The sequence below is a fragment of the Micromesistius poutassou genome, assembly GCF_964030765.1.
Source record: "Micromesistius poutassou genome assembly, chromosome: 10".
Taxonomy (NCBI): Eukaryota; Metazoa; Chordata; class Actinopteri; order Gadiformes; family Gadidae; genus Micromesistius; species Micromesistius poutassou.
Window position 1 is genome coordinate 13088722 of NC_140280.1, and position 15970 is coordinate 13104691.

General features: G+C 46.7%; 1 protein-coding gene across 1 annotated transcript; it reads right to left on the reverse strand.

The window, feature by feature from the left end:
• Window positions 1–49: 49 nt before the first annotated feature.
• Window positions 50–15873, reverse strand: ankfy1 (ankyrin repeat and FYVE domain containing 1). Its single transcript, XM_084474690.1, has 25 exons — window positions 15817–15873; window positions 14001–14217; window positions 13611–13729; window positions 13327–13462; window positions 12568–12691; window positions 12105–12254; window positions 11847–12012; window positions 11404–11608; window positions 10681–10749; window positions 9948–10150; window positions 9340–9437; window positions 8800–9001; window positions 8516–8614; window positions 8241–8394; window positions 7595–7763; window positions 6496–6614; window positions 5810–5966; window positions 5369–5569; window positions 4673–4849; window positions 4057–4204; window positions 3647–3737; window positions 2498–2622; window positions 2249–2395; window positions 2071–2161; window positions 50–1835 (listed from the first exon to the last, which is right to left on the reverse strand). The coding sequence occupies exons 1-25, from the start codon at window positions 15824–15826 to the stop codon at window positions 1703–1705; spliced, it is 3510 nt and encodes a 1169-aa protein (XP_084330816.1). The 5' UTR covers window positions 15827–15873; the 3' UTR covers window positions 50–1702.
• Between the last annotated feature and the right edge of the window lie 97 nt (window positions 15874–15970).

The following is a 15970-nucleotide window of genomic DNA, read 5'->3' on the forward strand; positions in this document are numbered from 1 at the left end:
ACTCCAAAAGCATTGTTCAGGAATGGCTCAGAACATTTTCTGCTGTTTAAGCCCACACCACAACCCAGGAGTTTCTAACGGTTTGCTTCATTAAACCCATCACAAAATGTCAAAATGGTAATGAAAGAAACACGAGAGCACATTCTTGTTCTGATGACCTTTATGTAAATCTGTCCTCCCGTTCTCTAAAAGGATACACAGGGAGGAACAGGCTAGATATCTGAGCATACAGATACAATACTGTGCATAAAAGATTAAACAATGTGCATAAAAGATTAACAGAGGCCAAGAATTTTCTCTTTTTTTTTAAGTTTGTCACAATGACAAGCACAAACTGCATTAGGTACAAAACAGTTGTAGTGGTCAAAAATATCACATTTATCTGTACAATTTAACAATACCTAAAGCGGCCCGTCTCCCAGCCACCCCTCAGCCACTTAATCTCCTTAGTGATCCAAAATGTCCTCTTGATAAAGTGCACCTGTTAGGCCAAGCAATCAAGAAGCATTAAAACGTGATCAAGACGACTGGACTCGGCCAATCAGGGGCTTGTGTTGACCAATCACAACACAAACCTCATAAGAGGCCGATAAAAATGGAATGTAATCCTTTAGTGAGCAAAGCACATATATATTTATATGTATATATTATGATGATTATGACAAGATTTGAAGGCTAAAAATAATGACATGCTAAAGGCATAATCGGTCTTTGAGATTTAATTTGGATTATATTTAGATTTCCTTACTGGACTGTTACAAACAAACCGGAAACCCATTATTTAAAAACGTCTGAAGATTAACCATTTGATCAAATTGGAATAGGGTTTCTGACAGTATGGTTGCAGTTTATGTGCAAACCGACAATTTGTTCTAGCAAGCGTTTGTCTCTGCCACTGTAGTGCCATACATTGTTGTTTTTTTCCAAAACAATATTATAAACTATGGTTCAAGGCGGAGTTGAACCATATCTGAGAACATTTGTTTTTCGCAGAGCAGCTTCTACATTGCTCACATACTGTGCATTTACTTTCTCATCTGTTCAGACAACACCGGCTTGAGGAAATGACGATGGCCGTATAGATGAAGGCTTATGAGTGGATACTTAATAAATGCTAAGGGCCCTGAGGAGGAATCTCAAGGGGATTTTAATTCAAAGCTGAACCCTGCCGTCTATGAAATGTTTATATATGGTCGTATCCATGGGCAGTCGGTTTCCTCCAAAGTGATGACTCAACAGAAAAGAGGGCATACTTCTCTGTAGGCGGATGTGATGGTCCGCCTACACGTTCATAATCGTTTCATCCATAAAAAAGAAAAAGCACTTGAGATGTTTAGCCCAACAAAAAACAATCATAAAACCTGTCCCATCCCACACATACTTGTTCAACCCGTTGCCAAAACTGGCAACAAGCTTCTCATACTCTCGCATTGGATCACACACACACATACACAGACACACGTTACAACCGCTCCCACATACACACAAAAAAAGACAACGTTTGTTTCAACTTCTACTTAGGGGAGTCCCTCCGGAACATTGATCATTTCTAGAAGAGTATAATAGTGTGCAGGCGGTGGTCCACGGATATGAAGGGGTCCTCCCACTACTGTAGTCCTTGCTATACTGGCCCCTTGCCAAGTTCACCTCTGAGCCTCGGGTGGGAGGGTGGGAGGGGGGGTTAGCCAGAGCCAAGTGCACTCTAGGACACCCCTCCCAATGTCATGACATCAAAGCAAATGTCACACACTCTCACGGGCTTGTTGAGATCAAACTTGATGATGGGGATCTCCTTGATCGAGCACTTGTGGCAGAGCAGGCGCCCACAGTGGCGGCTGGAGAGAGCAAGGTAGATCGAGAGGTGGAGGGAGTGAACGAGAGAGGCCGAGGTGGAGGGAGAGAGAGAAAGTGAGAACAAGAGGCGGAGAGAACAAATGACAGGGACAGAGAGAGGGGTAGAGAGATGCAGAAAAGAGTGAGACGGTGGGTCAGTTTGACATACGGCAGCAGAGTATAAAACAGCCGACCGCTGCGTTAAACAGTGAAAGAACGGTATGTTACACGACTGACCAGTGATGTTTACGTGTGGTGACGCCAAACTTGTTAGCGCACTCGTAGCAGTTCGATCCATCGCACCACGGTGGCTCTTTGGTCAGCATATCTAGACCAACAAGCAGAAAACCAGGGATTATTTCCTCACATTCACATTTCACCCTTTATTCAAAGTTTTAAAAAAAAGTGGTTTAACCTAGTAGGCGGAAGAGGAGCTGTTTGGTGGCCACTTGGTAGTTGAAGATGTTGACTCCCTGGTTGTTGTTGACGCCCAGGCGCGCGCCGGCCCGCACTATCGCGCGGCACAGGTTAGCGTTTCCCTTCATGTAGGCCAGCAGCAGAACTGGAGGAGGACAGGGAGGTGTTCAGTCCGCCACAGAGAGAAGACCAAACACAACTCACGTGGAAACGGGGGGGGCAGACCTCCAGAAAGGGGTTTCCCTACCCGTGTTGCCCTCGTTGTCCGGTTTGTCCAGGGGATACTCGGCCATGCACTCCAGGAACAACTCAAAAATGGCCGCAGCGTTCTCCTTCCCATAATGCCCCAGGACGTGCATCGGCGACTGACCTCTGTGGAGAGGGCAGAGACAGCAGACAGTCAGGATAAAGTCAAAGTCAGCTTTATTATTATCAATTACTTCACATGTAGACATACAAAGCAATCGAGAAGGCGTTTCTCACTATCCCACGGTGAACAGATAAAGTGCACATGCACAACAGATTAAGACATTTACTAACATAAAAAAGATAGACAATAAAATATAAGAGTAGCAGCATAAGTTTATGTTAAGTTGAGTTGTGGTAGTGCAAAAACGTCAGTAATGGCAGCAAAAGTTCAGTAAGATATATTTGTAACAGTAATGGTAATAGTGCAAAGAGAACAGTCTGTAAAATAGCAGCAATTTCAGTCTGTTTTGTGGTGGGGGGGGCAGAAAGGAGGGGGGGATTCAGCTTCCTCACAGCCTGGTGGATGTGGCTGAGGGGATAGAGGGGAGATAATGGAGCTTCCTGACAGCCTGGTGGATGAAGCTGTTTGTGAGTCTGGTGGAGCGGGTAGGAGGGGCTCCGATACCTTCTCCCAGAGGGCAGGAGGCTGAACAGACTGAGGGGTGGCCGGCTTCGCACACAACCATGGTTGCTTTTCAGGTGATGTACGTCTTTCACCAATGGGGTGGGGCACCAATGATCTTTCCAGCTGTGTTCACTATGCGTTGCAGTGCTTTCCTGCTGTATTCAGTGCAGCTAAATCTCTATCTGTGTAGTTACATCCTTTGAAGGGAACTAATGATGTGAGGTGGACCCAAGATTGAAGACACTAGGGCCTCGGTTACACTACACAAAAGCCTATTTATTTTATGCAGGGATTTTAGGGCAGGATTTTAGGGCATAGGCCATGGTTTTATTACGCAGCCAGGTAACTGTTAACCCATGTTGTGTCCACACTACGGTAAGATGTGTTCACAATACGGGCCACACCACTTTGGAATGTTAATACCAGGTTGCATTAAAAGATCCCAATGTGACGAGATCCGATCCTGCGGGCACAACCAGAAGTTACATTGAAACGAAAAGTGTAACCAAGACCTAGGCGTACCTGAGGTTGAAGGCTTCTGCATCAACATTGGACTCTGTGAGAAGCACTCTGACGTTGTTCAGCCGAGCCTGCATCACAGCTAGGTGCAAAGCTGCAGGACAACAGAGCATTGGTCAGACACCATGCGCACACACAAACAATGTCCTCCACACAACATTGGCAAATTACACTAATCTCAACAATACTCTACCTTTAAAAAAGGCATCTACTTATTCAAAAAATAATAGAACATAGAAAAATGTAATAACAACAAAACCGTTGCATAAATTATATACAAAACAAGAAAGTGAACGATAGATTGAAATGTCGGGCGCACTTAAGATTGCTTGTAGCTCTTAAGGAATATAAACATATTGATTATTCAATCACCCACGCATAATCTAATTCAATACACAGAGGAGGATGGTTACCGTTACTGCCGTTCTCGTCAGCTGCAGCGAAATCCACTCCGTTCTCCAGCAGCACGGAGCAGATGGTAGCCAGGTCCTGCTGGGCTGCGAGGTGCAGAGCCGTCTGTCTGTGTTTGGTCAGCTCGTTCACCTTGGCCCCAGCCAGCAACTACAGCAGGTGCACAAAATCATCAATGAAGTTTGTTTCAGAACAAAGGCATAGCCAGATATCAACCAGCCATAGAGCATATCAAATAAAAGGACTATCTATAAAGACGCACAGTATTTCAGATTCCATTGCCAGGTGTCTTTCTATCAGTTAAGTTTACCCATAACATTTTAAATGCTAGGTGCAGTTACAGACATATTACATTCATGTAGGACATTTCCCACTGTTGTAGCTACTGCCATAGCCACAACTATATATTAATCAATTGTTTTACCCTTCCCCAGAATGCTATGTCATTACGTCAAAGGAGGGCAGTAATAGTTTTACTGCAACATGCCACATAATGAATGCATAACTATCAGGCATACTTCTTCTACGGACTTGTACTGATGCCATGTTATTAATTTGTCAGCTACTTATTGTCCTATATTGTGCATCCCTGATTATCCAATGTAAAAGCTGTATTACCAGGTTGCGGACGATGATCTCCGACCCGGCCTGGACGGCCAGGTGAAGGGGCGTCTGCTTGGCGGAGTCCTGCACGCGGGAGTTGACGTTGGCCTGGACGCTGATGAGGAACAGCACGCTCTCGATGTCTGAGCTCTGCACCGCCACATGGAGGAAGTTGCGCCCTTTGTTGTCAACCTGGACAAGAGGACAGGAAACGGGTGATCGATCGGGTTGGTTAGTTTTAATAAACGGGTCGTGGGTCTAATAGAGAGAAATAAATAACTTTTTCTGACATCCTCCTTCCCTTTTGCTCATTAACTATACTCAAGAGACGGGCGGTAGCCGTGAGCGGTCGAGTGGAAGGAAAGGAGCAGTGTCCAAAATTTGTCTGAGCTGCTTCAGTGTCATTAAAGGCCATTTTAATGATCTGGGCCAATCGTAACTTTCAGACCCGCTTCACGGGCATTTGTCTGTTAGATTTTGGTGGATTAGGCCTATCTAACTCACTTTGTTTTGGGGTAGTGAGTGAGTGAGTGAGTCAATGAGTCAGTGAGTGATTGAGTCAGTGAGTTATTGAGTCAGTGAGTGAGCGAGTGAGTCAGTCAGTGACTGAGTCAATGAGTGAGCGAGTGAGTCAGTCAGTGACTGAGTCAATGAGTGAGTCAGTGAGTCAGTCAGTCAGTCAGTCAGTCAGTGAGAGAGTCAGTGCTCCACCTGCTCCGCAGCGCCGGGCTCTCTCTTGAGGATGGCCTCGGCGGCCTTGTTGTTCTTGTGGGTCATGGCGCAGGCGAACGGCGTCATGCCCTGCCGGTCGCGGGTGTTGAGGCGGATGTCTGGATGCGAGATTAGCAGCTGGATGATGACGCTGTGCTGGTTGCTAATGGCAACATGGATCGGCGCACGGCCCTCTGCGTCCTGCGGGGATAATTGTCAGGGGGATCAATTAAAATACTTAAACAGCAGCCAGAGCTGTGTCCACAGTTAAGATGCCGGTAATTACTATGTTCGGTAGGCCCCCGTGTCAATTATGAGTAACTTATCTGGCAGCCCTCTGCTACCCCCTAACCCACAACATAAACAAAAGGGACAGAAGACGCCCGACTAAACCTCCGGCCGTCTGTGGGAAACACAAAAGAAAGAACAGTGTTGCTGGACCTGTGTGTTGACGTTGGCGCCGAACTCCAGCAGGCACTGCACCGTCTCCTCCAGGCCCCAGCAGCCCGCCAGGTGGAGGGGCGTCTGGCCATCCCTGGCCTCCTCGTCCCCCTCGCCGTTAGGGCCCGGCCGCCTGGGGCTGTTCACGTCACAGCCGCTGACACACACACACACACACACACACACACACACACACACACACACACACACACACACACACACACACACACACACACACACACACACACACACACACACACACACACACACACACACACACACACACACAGTGGGAATATTGCGGTAACTTGCGATTCGATTTAGATTCTTGGGCGTCTCTAGTCCATTCAAAATCAAATCAAAACCATTTCCTGATGTAATTTCAGGATCAACTCAAGCCCGCCGTGCGCCAAGAACGTCTGTATGGCAAATGATGCCATGAAAGCAGAGAAAAGTACTGTCTGTATGTATAATACGATTATGTAGTTATTGAAAAGCGATGAGAATCTCAATGCTTATGTGAATCGGTATTTTCCCCCATCCCCAATTCACACACAATTTTCTCATTTGTACATTGTATATATGTGGATGACTCGGTTAAACACAGAGATTCTAGACCCTAATCCCTTGGACACAAACAAACAGTGTGTGTGTGCGTGTGTGTGCGTGTGCGTGCGTGTACAGACCTGCGTATGAGGAAGCAGGCGGACACCTCGTTGTTCTCGTCTATCGCCCTGTGGAGGAGGGTCTGCTGGCAGCCACTGGGGCCCGCGCTCCAGCAGGTGGCGTCACAGCCATGTCGCACCTGGTGAACAAAGACAAACGTCTCAGCTTACAACCTTAGTCTCATAGATCCTCAACCGCTGAGATAACCATTCGCTTTCAAGGTAGTAGCTAGCCGTTACAAATTAGTCACCTGGTAGACACTTACAACCAAAGCAACTTACTAGAGGAGGCTGAGAACAAGTATACAATCAGAATTGGAGTAACTACAACAAAAATGCAAGTGCTGTCCAGGGTCATAGCAAAACAAATGGATAAATTGTTTCAGAATTTAGTGGCATAAGTGCAGGATTTTCACATCTCAGAGATAGTGACTATGTAGAGGGTATTTTCAATACAACATTAGACAACTTAAAATGAGCCACACTGTTCTGTACAAACACCATGTGACCACTACTGCCTTATCCAATAAGCCAGTTAAGATAGATCCAAAACACGTGGCAAAGTGGGGGTATCTTAGACTGCCCATGTGTAGGCAGACTGCACCCTAAACTTAACCCTAAACTTGTCTTTGGGGAATAACAATTAAGACAATCAATAATTCTTTCTCCAGGTCATATTCTATTTAGGACATGGACCATCTCTGTTCTTTAGTCTGCTGAACAGTTGGAGGACATGGAGACCTGTTCTTTAGTCTGCTGACCAGCTGAGAGGAAATTAAGCATGTTGCAGTGAAACTATTACTGCCCTCCTTTGACGTAATGACATAGCATTCTGGGGAAGGGTAAAACTCAACAACTCTCTCTCTCGCATGCTACTAGAGAGCAGAATGTTGAATGCATGAATAGGTATACATCGACATCTGTTGTGTGCTTCTACACCATCAACAACCAACATCCAGTGACACACAGAAATACAGAGACAGAGAGAGACAGAGACAGAGACAGAGACAGAGAGAGAGAGAGAGACCAAGAGAGAGACAGAGACAGACAGGGAGAGAGACAGAGATAGACCGACAGACAGACAGACAGACAGACAGACAGAGAGAGGCCCAGGACTTACCAACGTCGAGGCAATGTCCTCTAAGCCGTTCTCTAAGGCGAGCCAAAGGGGCGGGTTCCCCTTCTCATCCACCACCGACATGTCGGCTCCACGTGTGCAGATGGCGTCCACTACCAGGGGGAGCTGGTTACTGATGGCCAGCTGCAGGGCCGTCTGACCTTCCTGTGTCCTGAAAGAGAGAGTGGTAGGCACTTTGGAAAAAGATGCATGTGAGGAATCAATTGCCTAGAGGGACCGGTTTCAAGTGAATATTAACAAGACAGAGAGCGCACTCATCAGTGCATAAAAGATGATGCCAGCTGCAGACCACAGATAAAGAACCATGCCAGAGGACATTCCTCAAAATGGACCAACCATATGATTTATTGATATACTATGCTCCTAACTAAACTTCAACAAATGTCAAACAATTATTGTTGGCAACCATGGAAAAATACACCAATTACTACTTCCTTTTACTGCACTTTATTTTTTTTCATATTTACTATTAAGTAATTACTATTATTTAATCCAAAGCTTCACTTTTGACCGGGACCTCTTTTATAAAGCATGACATCAATGAGCAGGTAGAGGTGAGACACCTCAGGCATTGGGCCATTGGGGTGTGAATACTCTTAGCCTGGACCATACGGCCCACCAGTCATACCTGACGTTGATGTCTGCCTGGTGCTCCAATAGGAACAGGGCGCTCTTGCTGTCCTGCCTCTGGATTGCCATGTGCAGCAGGGTCAGCCCGCTGCTCATGGTGTCATTGATGGAGGCCCCAGAGCCCAGCAGCTGGGCGGCGATGTTGTGCATGCCTGAGACACAGAACGCGCACGTTACACACGAGACCGGCCGGCAGTGCATCCTGGCATGGTTGAATCTGCGTGACCCTGATGCTGCGCAGTGGTGAGGTTATGGATTAGTGGGGAAGGGTACCTGTCCAGAGGGCTAAACCCAGCACCGTTTGGTCCATGGAGTCCTTGAGGCTGAAGTCCGGAATGATCTGGAGGTTGTTGGTGGCATGAAGGGCGTTGGCTGCAACGGAGCCGTCGACAGGAGACAAGACAATTAACACACAAGCCGCAATCCAAACACTGCACACGACTCAGTGTTGCAACGTACATCCACCTTTAAGCACATTATACACTATTATAAATAAAAAATAAATAGACTTTTCAAAGTCGTGCCCTTCCGTCGTTTGACCCCCTGGGGGCGCTGACCTTTCTGCTCGAGGATGACGGAGACCACGTCCGGGTGGTTGTTGGCGATGGCCATGTGCAGGGGGCTCTGCAGGGTCAGGGCCGGGGGGTCCTCGGCCAGAGGCTTGAGGGTCTGCAGGTTGGGGTTGGCCCCCTGCTGGAGCAGCTCCGCAGTCAGGCCGGCCAGACCACACAGACAGGCCGTGTGCAGGGGGGTCTCGCCCTGACGGGGACGAGAGAGAGAGGACGGGTAGAAGCGACAATTAAAATAATGTAAGGGTGTTGAACATGGATGCATGTTGTATAGGAAACTTTAAAGCCAAACTGTTTGACTGCAGCAACTGTATACATAGTCAAATATGGATGCAGACTGGTACTAAAAATGATGAACTGATTAAAGAAATAACCATCTGTGGGCCATAGCACAACACAGAGGTATAGTACTAGCAGTACTCAAGAGACACCACATTGAAACACAATGTGAACTGGTAGTGAGGCGTCCCGGCTGCATCATGACCTCTGTGGGGACTGGGTGGGATGCAACACGTCATCACTGCTCACCAGCTTGTTGACGTGGTTGACCATCGCACCGTGGGTGGCCAGGAAGAGTGCGGCCGCTTCACTGCCCGCCTTGGCTGCCCTCTGCATCAGACAGTTGCCTAGTGGAAGGGGAGAGGAAGGCAACATGAATGTTTTAAAATACGAACCGTCTGCAGGGCAAGGATGCTGGGAAAAACCCAATGAATTAACAATAAGCAGTAATGAGCTGCCCTGGGCACAAACTGGTTCGGCTAGCAGGCTGCTGTATACTAGTGTAAGTAAATGATCAAGGACATTTCAAATAAATCTGAGGTCATTTGTACCCTGTGTTGTGCTGTTGAAATGCATCGGTAAACGTGATTGAAAAGCGAGATTTTAAATAAATCTGCCCCCCCCCCCCCCCCCCCCATGCAAACTTGCATAAGGTGAGAATGAGTTGAACAAAGCCAGGTCTCTTTCTTCATATATAGCCAAATAAATCCAAAATCCTACCTACTACAGCTTTAATGCATTCAAATGTATGCACCATAATAGTAGCAGCCAAGCGAAGACATCCAAAGTCTAAAGGTGAGTCAATGAGACGAGGCTAGTGCTGGTACTCGTGTGGTACCGTATCGCTAGTGTGGTACCTGTGCCCAGGTCAGGGGCATTGGGGTTGCTGCCCCTCTGGATGAGCTGCGCGGCCAGGCTGCTCTCGTCGAAGGTGGTGCCGTTGACCACCGGGGCACTGTCCTCAAAGGGGTTGACGGAGTCGTCGGAGGTCAGCGTGATGTACTGCAGCGCCAGCCACAGCGCCGTGCTGCCCTCGTGGTCCTTCAGCTCCAGGTCCAGCCTGGCGGAGATTAAGGGAGAGGAACAAACGCTTGTGACCACGGGCGGCTTAGCGCCGTCTGAGAGAGTTCATTCTCTGGAGCTGGGGGAAGCGTGCCAGAAGTCAGAGGGTGAGAAAGACTGACCAAAAAAATAGTGCCAACAAACGGAATGTTTTGCCAGTATATATATATGTATGTATGTATGTATGTATGTATGTATGTATGTATGTATGTATGTATGTATGTATGTATGTATGTATGTATGTATGTATGTATGTATGTATGTATGTATGTCAATTATGGCACCCACTGCACTTTCTTCCTTGCTGATTAAGGGAGTTCTTTCTTTCTTGGGTCAGGGGGGTGTCAGAAATAATTGGCCTGTTAAGCCATTTGAGACTGTAATGGTGATTAAGGGCTACGTGATTATGGTGATTAACTTTACAGGGAATTAGACTGCGTAATCTGAACCGCTATCAGTCTCGTTCAAACCCTACATAACGATTCAGATGGACAAACAGAACACACGGGGGCATGTGGAGGGACTCACTGTTTGCACTGCAGTAGCTGGCTGAAGACCGGCTCGTTTCCGGAAGCCACGGCCTCATGCAGAGGGGTTCTGTGGAGGTGGAAGGGAGAAAGTCATCTTTGTTCATTGGTAATCTAAATCAGTAGTGAGAGGTGTATGGAAACAATGACAATACATTGCAAACCCTCACTCCCTGTTAAATGGTAAATGGACATTATACAGCACTTTTTTGTAACCAGTGGCCACCCAAAGTGCTTTACAATACTACCTAAAATTCACCCATTCATGCACACATTCACACACCAACGGCAGCGTCAGCCATGCAAGGCGACAGCCAGCTCGTAGGGAGCAGTTAGGGTTAGGTGCCTTGCTCAGGGACACCTCGACACTCAGCTAGGAGGAGCCAGGGATCGAACCAGCAACCTTGCGGTTACCAGCCAACCCGCTCCATCTCCTGAGCTACTACCGTCCCTCATACTATTCACTTTGTATAACCAGCTGCTTATATCTGAACTTCTAGAGACGACAAGCTAGGAAATAGAGTAAATAGGAGAAACTAATCTAGAATAAAGACACTACTTCTAAAGAAAGAAGCAAACAATAACACAGCATGGAACTAGCAAACAACCAAAAATAGTCTTAATCCCGTTTTTACCACAGACCAAATTGCGATATTTTAAAACATGCAATGGTTTTAAAAGGTAGACGTGAGGAGGGGGTTTGAAAGAGGTTACGGCAACACACCTGCCTTTGCTGTTCTGCATGTTGGGGTTGGCACCGGTCTTGAGTAGGGCCTCGGCGATGCGGGCCATGCCGCTCATCACCTCGTCACAGTGCTTCTTGGGGCTGAAGGAGCACACCAGGTGGAGGGGAGTCTCCACCGCCCCCACCGTGGCCGCGTTCACCTGGGCCGAGTGGCGGATCAGGAAGGTGGAGGCGAACTCGTCGCCTAGGTTGGGTGGGGAGAGTAGGAGTCGTTCTTTTAGTCATTCAAAGCTGGCCAGCTGGTAGGCTAATGCCGTGTTGTGGTCCATAAGCAGCTCATCCTGATAGTAATTCAACGTTCTGGATAAATGGTGGATAATTACAACAAAAAAAAACAAGCTGAACTTATCGACTATTTAAACTTGACCTCTGACCTCCTGCACACATGGTAAAAGACCCCAAACCACATTCCTGCCCCCTACCTCTCTGGATGGCTTTATGCAGAAGACTCCAGCCACTCTGGTCCACCATGTCCACGTCTGCTTTGTTGTTGACCAGCGTGGTGGCAATGCTCTCCAGCTTGCGAGAGAGCGCCAAGTCCAGCGCCAGGTCGCCATTGTTGTCCAGCTCATTCAGCTTCCCGGGCAGCTGAACGTGGATGCAGATGAAGAGGGAGTCAATGAATAGAACTCGATTGGGAAGGTGATACCACAGCAGGGGCGCAGGAGGGTGGTGCTGACCTGCGAGTCCATCTCTATCAGGTAAAGGAAGACCACGTCCTCGCGCTCCACTTTGATGGCTTTGTGGAGAGGGAACTCCGTTTTGGATTTGATCATCTTGAAGAGCAGCTGGGCGCTCATGGTGCTGAAGTCCTCTTTCCTCAAGTCATCCTGGAAACAGAATAGCGCTTTCTTTAAAAAACAAAGTGTGCCTGATGGGAGCGCTCACTCCGTCGACCACCGAACCAAGACACCATCTTGGTTTCCTCTTGATCAGAAAAGGCTATTACGACACATTTTGATAGAAAGAGTGTGCCGCTATGGATTGCAGGGCTATAAACCGCATCTCATGATCATAAAAAACGGTGCGTAAAGACAGTGGTGGATAGCCCACCCCCTTGGCTCATAAACGTGACCTTGACCACCCCGGGCAGAGTTTACGAGATGATTCACACAGACAGCCTTGACATGCAGCATCGCTCACCCAGTGGCTGGCTATGATCTCCCCGCAGTAGTTCATCAGCGTGGTGGCATCAAGCTCCTCCGCTGTTTGGTAGAAGCGAATACAGTTCCTCACATTCACAGATGACATCACTCCTTTTTCACACCTACCCAAAAGAACACAACGAGAAATTAGAAACTTGAAAACAAAAGAGGGGTTTTGTTTTGAGCATTGCGTAACACTGTCACAGCAGAGAGTGCCACTTAAAAAAATTCATCTATTCAGACAGGAATAGATGGTGAATAGATGGAATAGATGGCAGATGGCAACATTAGTCATCAAAACCGGGCTTGTATTGATTTATGGATGCATCTAAACACCGCGCTGGCGTACATTGACCCCAGCATCGTCGGGCTGTCTCTTTGAAATGGTTTGCTCTGGTTATTCATTTGCTGCCGAGTGACAGGACAGGTGGTCTGCTTCAGCAGAATTCCCTGGTTTCACATTGAACATTAAATCAATTGAAAATTGATTTATGACAATATATTCATGGCTTCGTGGTTTATCTGGTCACTATATCAAACATCTTCCACTATCGGTACGTTTGTCCATTTCAGTTTATTAGAAAAAAAAAGATATATAGGCTATATTTTTTTCTTATTATTTTACATTAACAGACTAGATAGAAAATGTATAAATACATTGATAAAAAAACATACACATAATGATAGGATGCAGCCCTACGGAGCAAAAGCTGCAGGGGGCAGACATCTCAGAGGGGTCGGGGGCTCTGAAGCTCACCTCTCTCGCAGAAGATGCAGCTGGAAGCGGTTGGCGAGCTTCATCAAGTCCACCAGGAAGACGTCTTCCTCACTGAGCTCCAGCTGATCCGTGTAGGCCCAGCGCAACATCGCCATGGCGACCTCAGGCTTGGTATCTACACAGCCATTGAGTTTTTAGAGGTTGGGGTGAATTTGCCACACAAATGGGTGGTTCATTAGGAAATATGAGAGAATTGTAATTGCAGACTGGTTGTGATCCTGGATAGGTGTGGTGTTAACGGTGTGTCATGTGGGTCTTCTCACCAGATAGGTCCAGTTCGGATGTGGAGGCTAGGTTGGCCAGACTCCACACATCACTGCGAGCAGCCAACACAAACTTATGTGCATTGAGTCCCTCTCCTCCGATTTTCACCTTCAGATCACTGCAGAATCAACAACAAAATCCTTCAACACCGAGACGAAAAATACAACGGAAATGAAAGGAAACAATCAATTTGAATTTTCATGTACATTTAAAAAAAAGTTTGCTGGAGTTTGTAGGGCGAAAATAAACCAACCAATGTCTACAACAAACATTGAAACAAACCAAGTGAATCCACTACCAGTTATTCAATTACCACACTTTAGCAGGGAGTGGAATGCCTACCTACCACCCTTCCAACCACCCCATATTCACCAAGCTCTTCTGCTCACCTGTACTGCTCCTGCTGGTACAGCTCACACACTATCTCCAGGAGACGGCTGATGAAGGTGTCACCGGAAGCTGGGGCGTTGGGGCTGGTGGCGCCCTGGCTGGTCGCCTGGGCTGCCAGCATGGCGTACCGCCGCTCCGTGTCGGCCAGCTTCTGCTGCATCTTCACATACTCCTGCCGGAGCAGAGCCAGGTGCTTCTTCAGCTTGGCCACCTCCTCTGTCCGGGCCCAGGTGTAGAGAAGGAGAGGAGGAGACGAGGAGAACATGGATGAGGATGAAACAAAAGAGGAGGAGCAAGAGAAGAAGGAGGAGGAGGAGAAGGAGAAGACAGAGGATAATGTGGATGAAAGAAAGGAGGAGGAGGAATATTGGATAGAAGATACAGGAAGAGGAGATTCATGAGTGCTTTTTGAATTCAAAATAGCACTAAACTGTTTGTGTTTACTGAAAAAATACAACTGATAAATATCAGTTATCTTTTATAAAGCCATATTGAGTCGCAGTAATAGGTTTACAGTCGCTGTGTTCAAACACATAAAACTTCCAAGTGTCGGTTCGTGATGGTCGGTTGCAAATGTTAAGCCTACGACAAACTACAGCCTAACATCTCATTGGATTGTTTCAACAACGCTTGGCATGGCATACAAATTGAGCAGGAATCACAATTCCCGTTATGCAGATCTTGCGCATTTAGGAGTGTCGGCTAGGATTGCACATATTTCCACTGAGGCCCGTTTCCTTCCCTTTCCCCAGTAAAGTTTTAGTGAAGTCGGAGTGCTGAGGAAGCACATTATTTTGCCCTCCCTTGTAAAAAAACGTTACTAGCAAAGTTTCTGGTCATGAGGAACAGAGATTGTCCGTGTATGTGGGAGGGGGGCTCTCAACACTCATATCAGCTCCATGCAGAGTTGCAAAGAATAAACATTAAATGTCCAATAAAATCTTAATGTTGCATACGGCATACACAGCACGTGCCGTAAGGGTATGATTTTATTTTAATAATAGATACAATTGTAAAACACAGATCTAATGAGATGAATAGGCTTTCTCAAGATATATAATCAAGTTTCGACATGTGTATATAGATGCAGAGTCTAATCTGTTTACACATCAATCGAAAATTGTTATTTCGCAAGGTTGTATTGCATCAACTGGTGTGTCCTGTAAGCATATCATCATCACTACAAGTTCAACATTGACGGCGCAACAGCGAAGCGGTCTTTTCTAGTCTATTTCAGAGTCAACATACACATCTTCTCTGGTGAATCAATCAAATTTAGGCTAACATTGCCTTTCCACTACTGTCTACAATGGTAAAAACGTCCTTTTCTAACCTGTCTAGACCGACATCACCAACTATTTTTCCTAATAGACTTGTTCACCTGCAGAGCATATTTCTAAGAATGGTTAATAATATACCGTTTTGCAAGAATAGACATGAAGGAGTGACAGGCAAAGGCACGAATACTGTTGCCTATAAACAGCGTGTGAAACCGCACAGACTTCAATTGTATTCAAGGTAGATAGTCGTTTCCACATATATTCAACTGTTGAAGGCAGCTTTAAAATCACCACCCCTGTCTTGCAAGATCGCGACAAATACAACTCGATAGATAGCTAAATGAACGCCCGCTAACGTCGGCTAGCTAGCAAGATGAAGACCAGAGAAGTGACGGCGCACATCGGATTTTATAGCTTCGTTAATACAGGTTGTCAACTTAACTCACTGGCCCCCCATAGTTCAAAAACCAACAGACCATGACCCATCCCCAAATAAAAGCGAGTGTACTGTAAAATAGTCAAAAATCTCTCAAACCTTCCGCCATGTTACTTGCGTTACCTCCGAGGTTCTTTATCGCGATACGACGCCGAAACTGACAGTGGGAACCGGATGGTGCGTTCGAGTACCTTCTATAAACTCGTAATTTAGACCAACTGACTGCGATCAATGATCGATACACTGTTATATA

Coding starts and splice junctions, on each gene's coding strand:
- ankfy1 (XM_084474690.1), bottom strand. Junction 12,255..12,567: donor AGATCATAGCCAGCCACTGG/GTGAGCGATGCT, acceptor TTCTGTTTCCAG/GATGACTTGAGGAAAGAGGA. Junction 5,570..5,809: donor GCGCCAACGTCAACACACAG/GTCCAGCAACAC, acceptor TTATCCCCGCAG/GACGCAGAGGGCCGTGCGCC.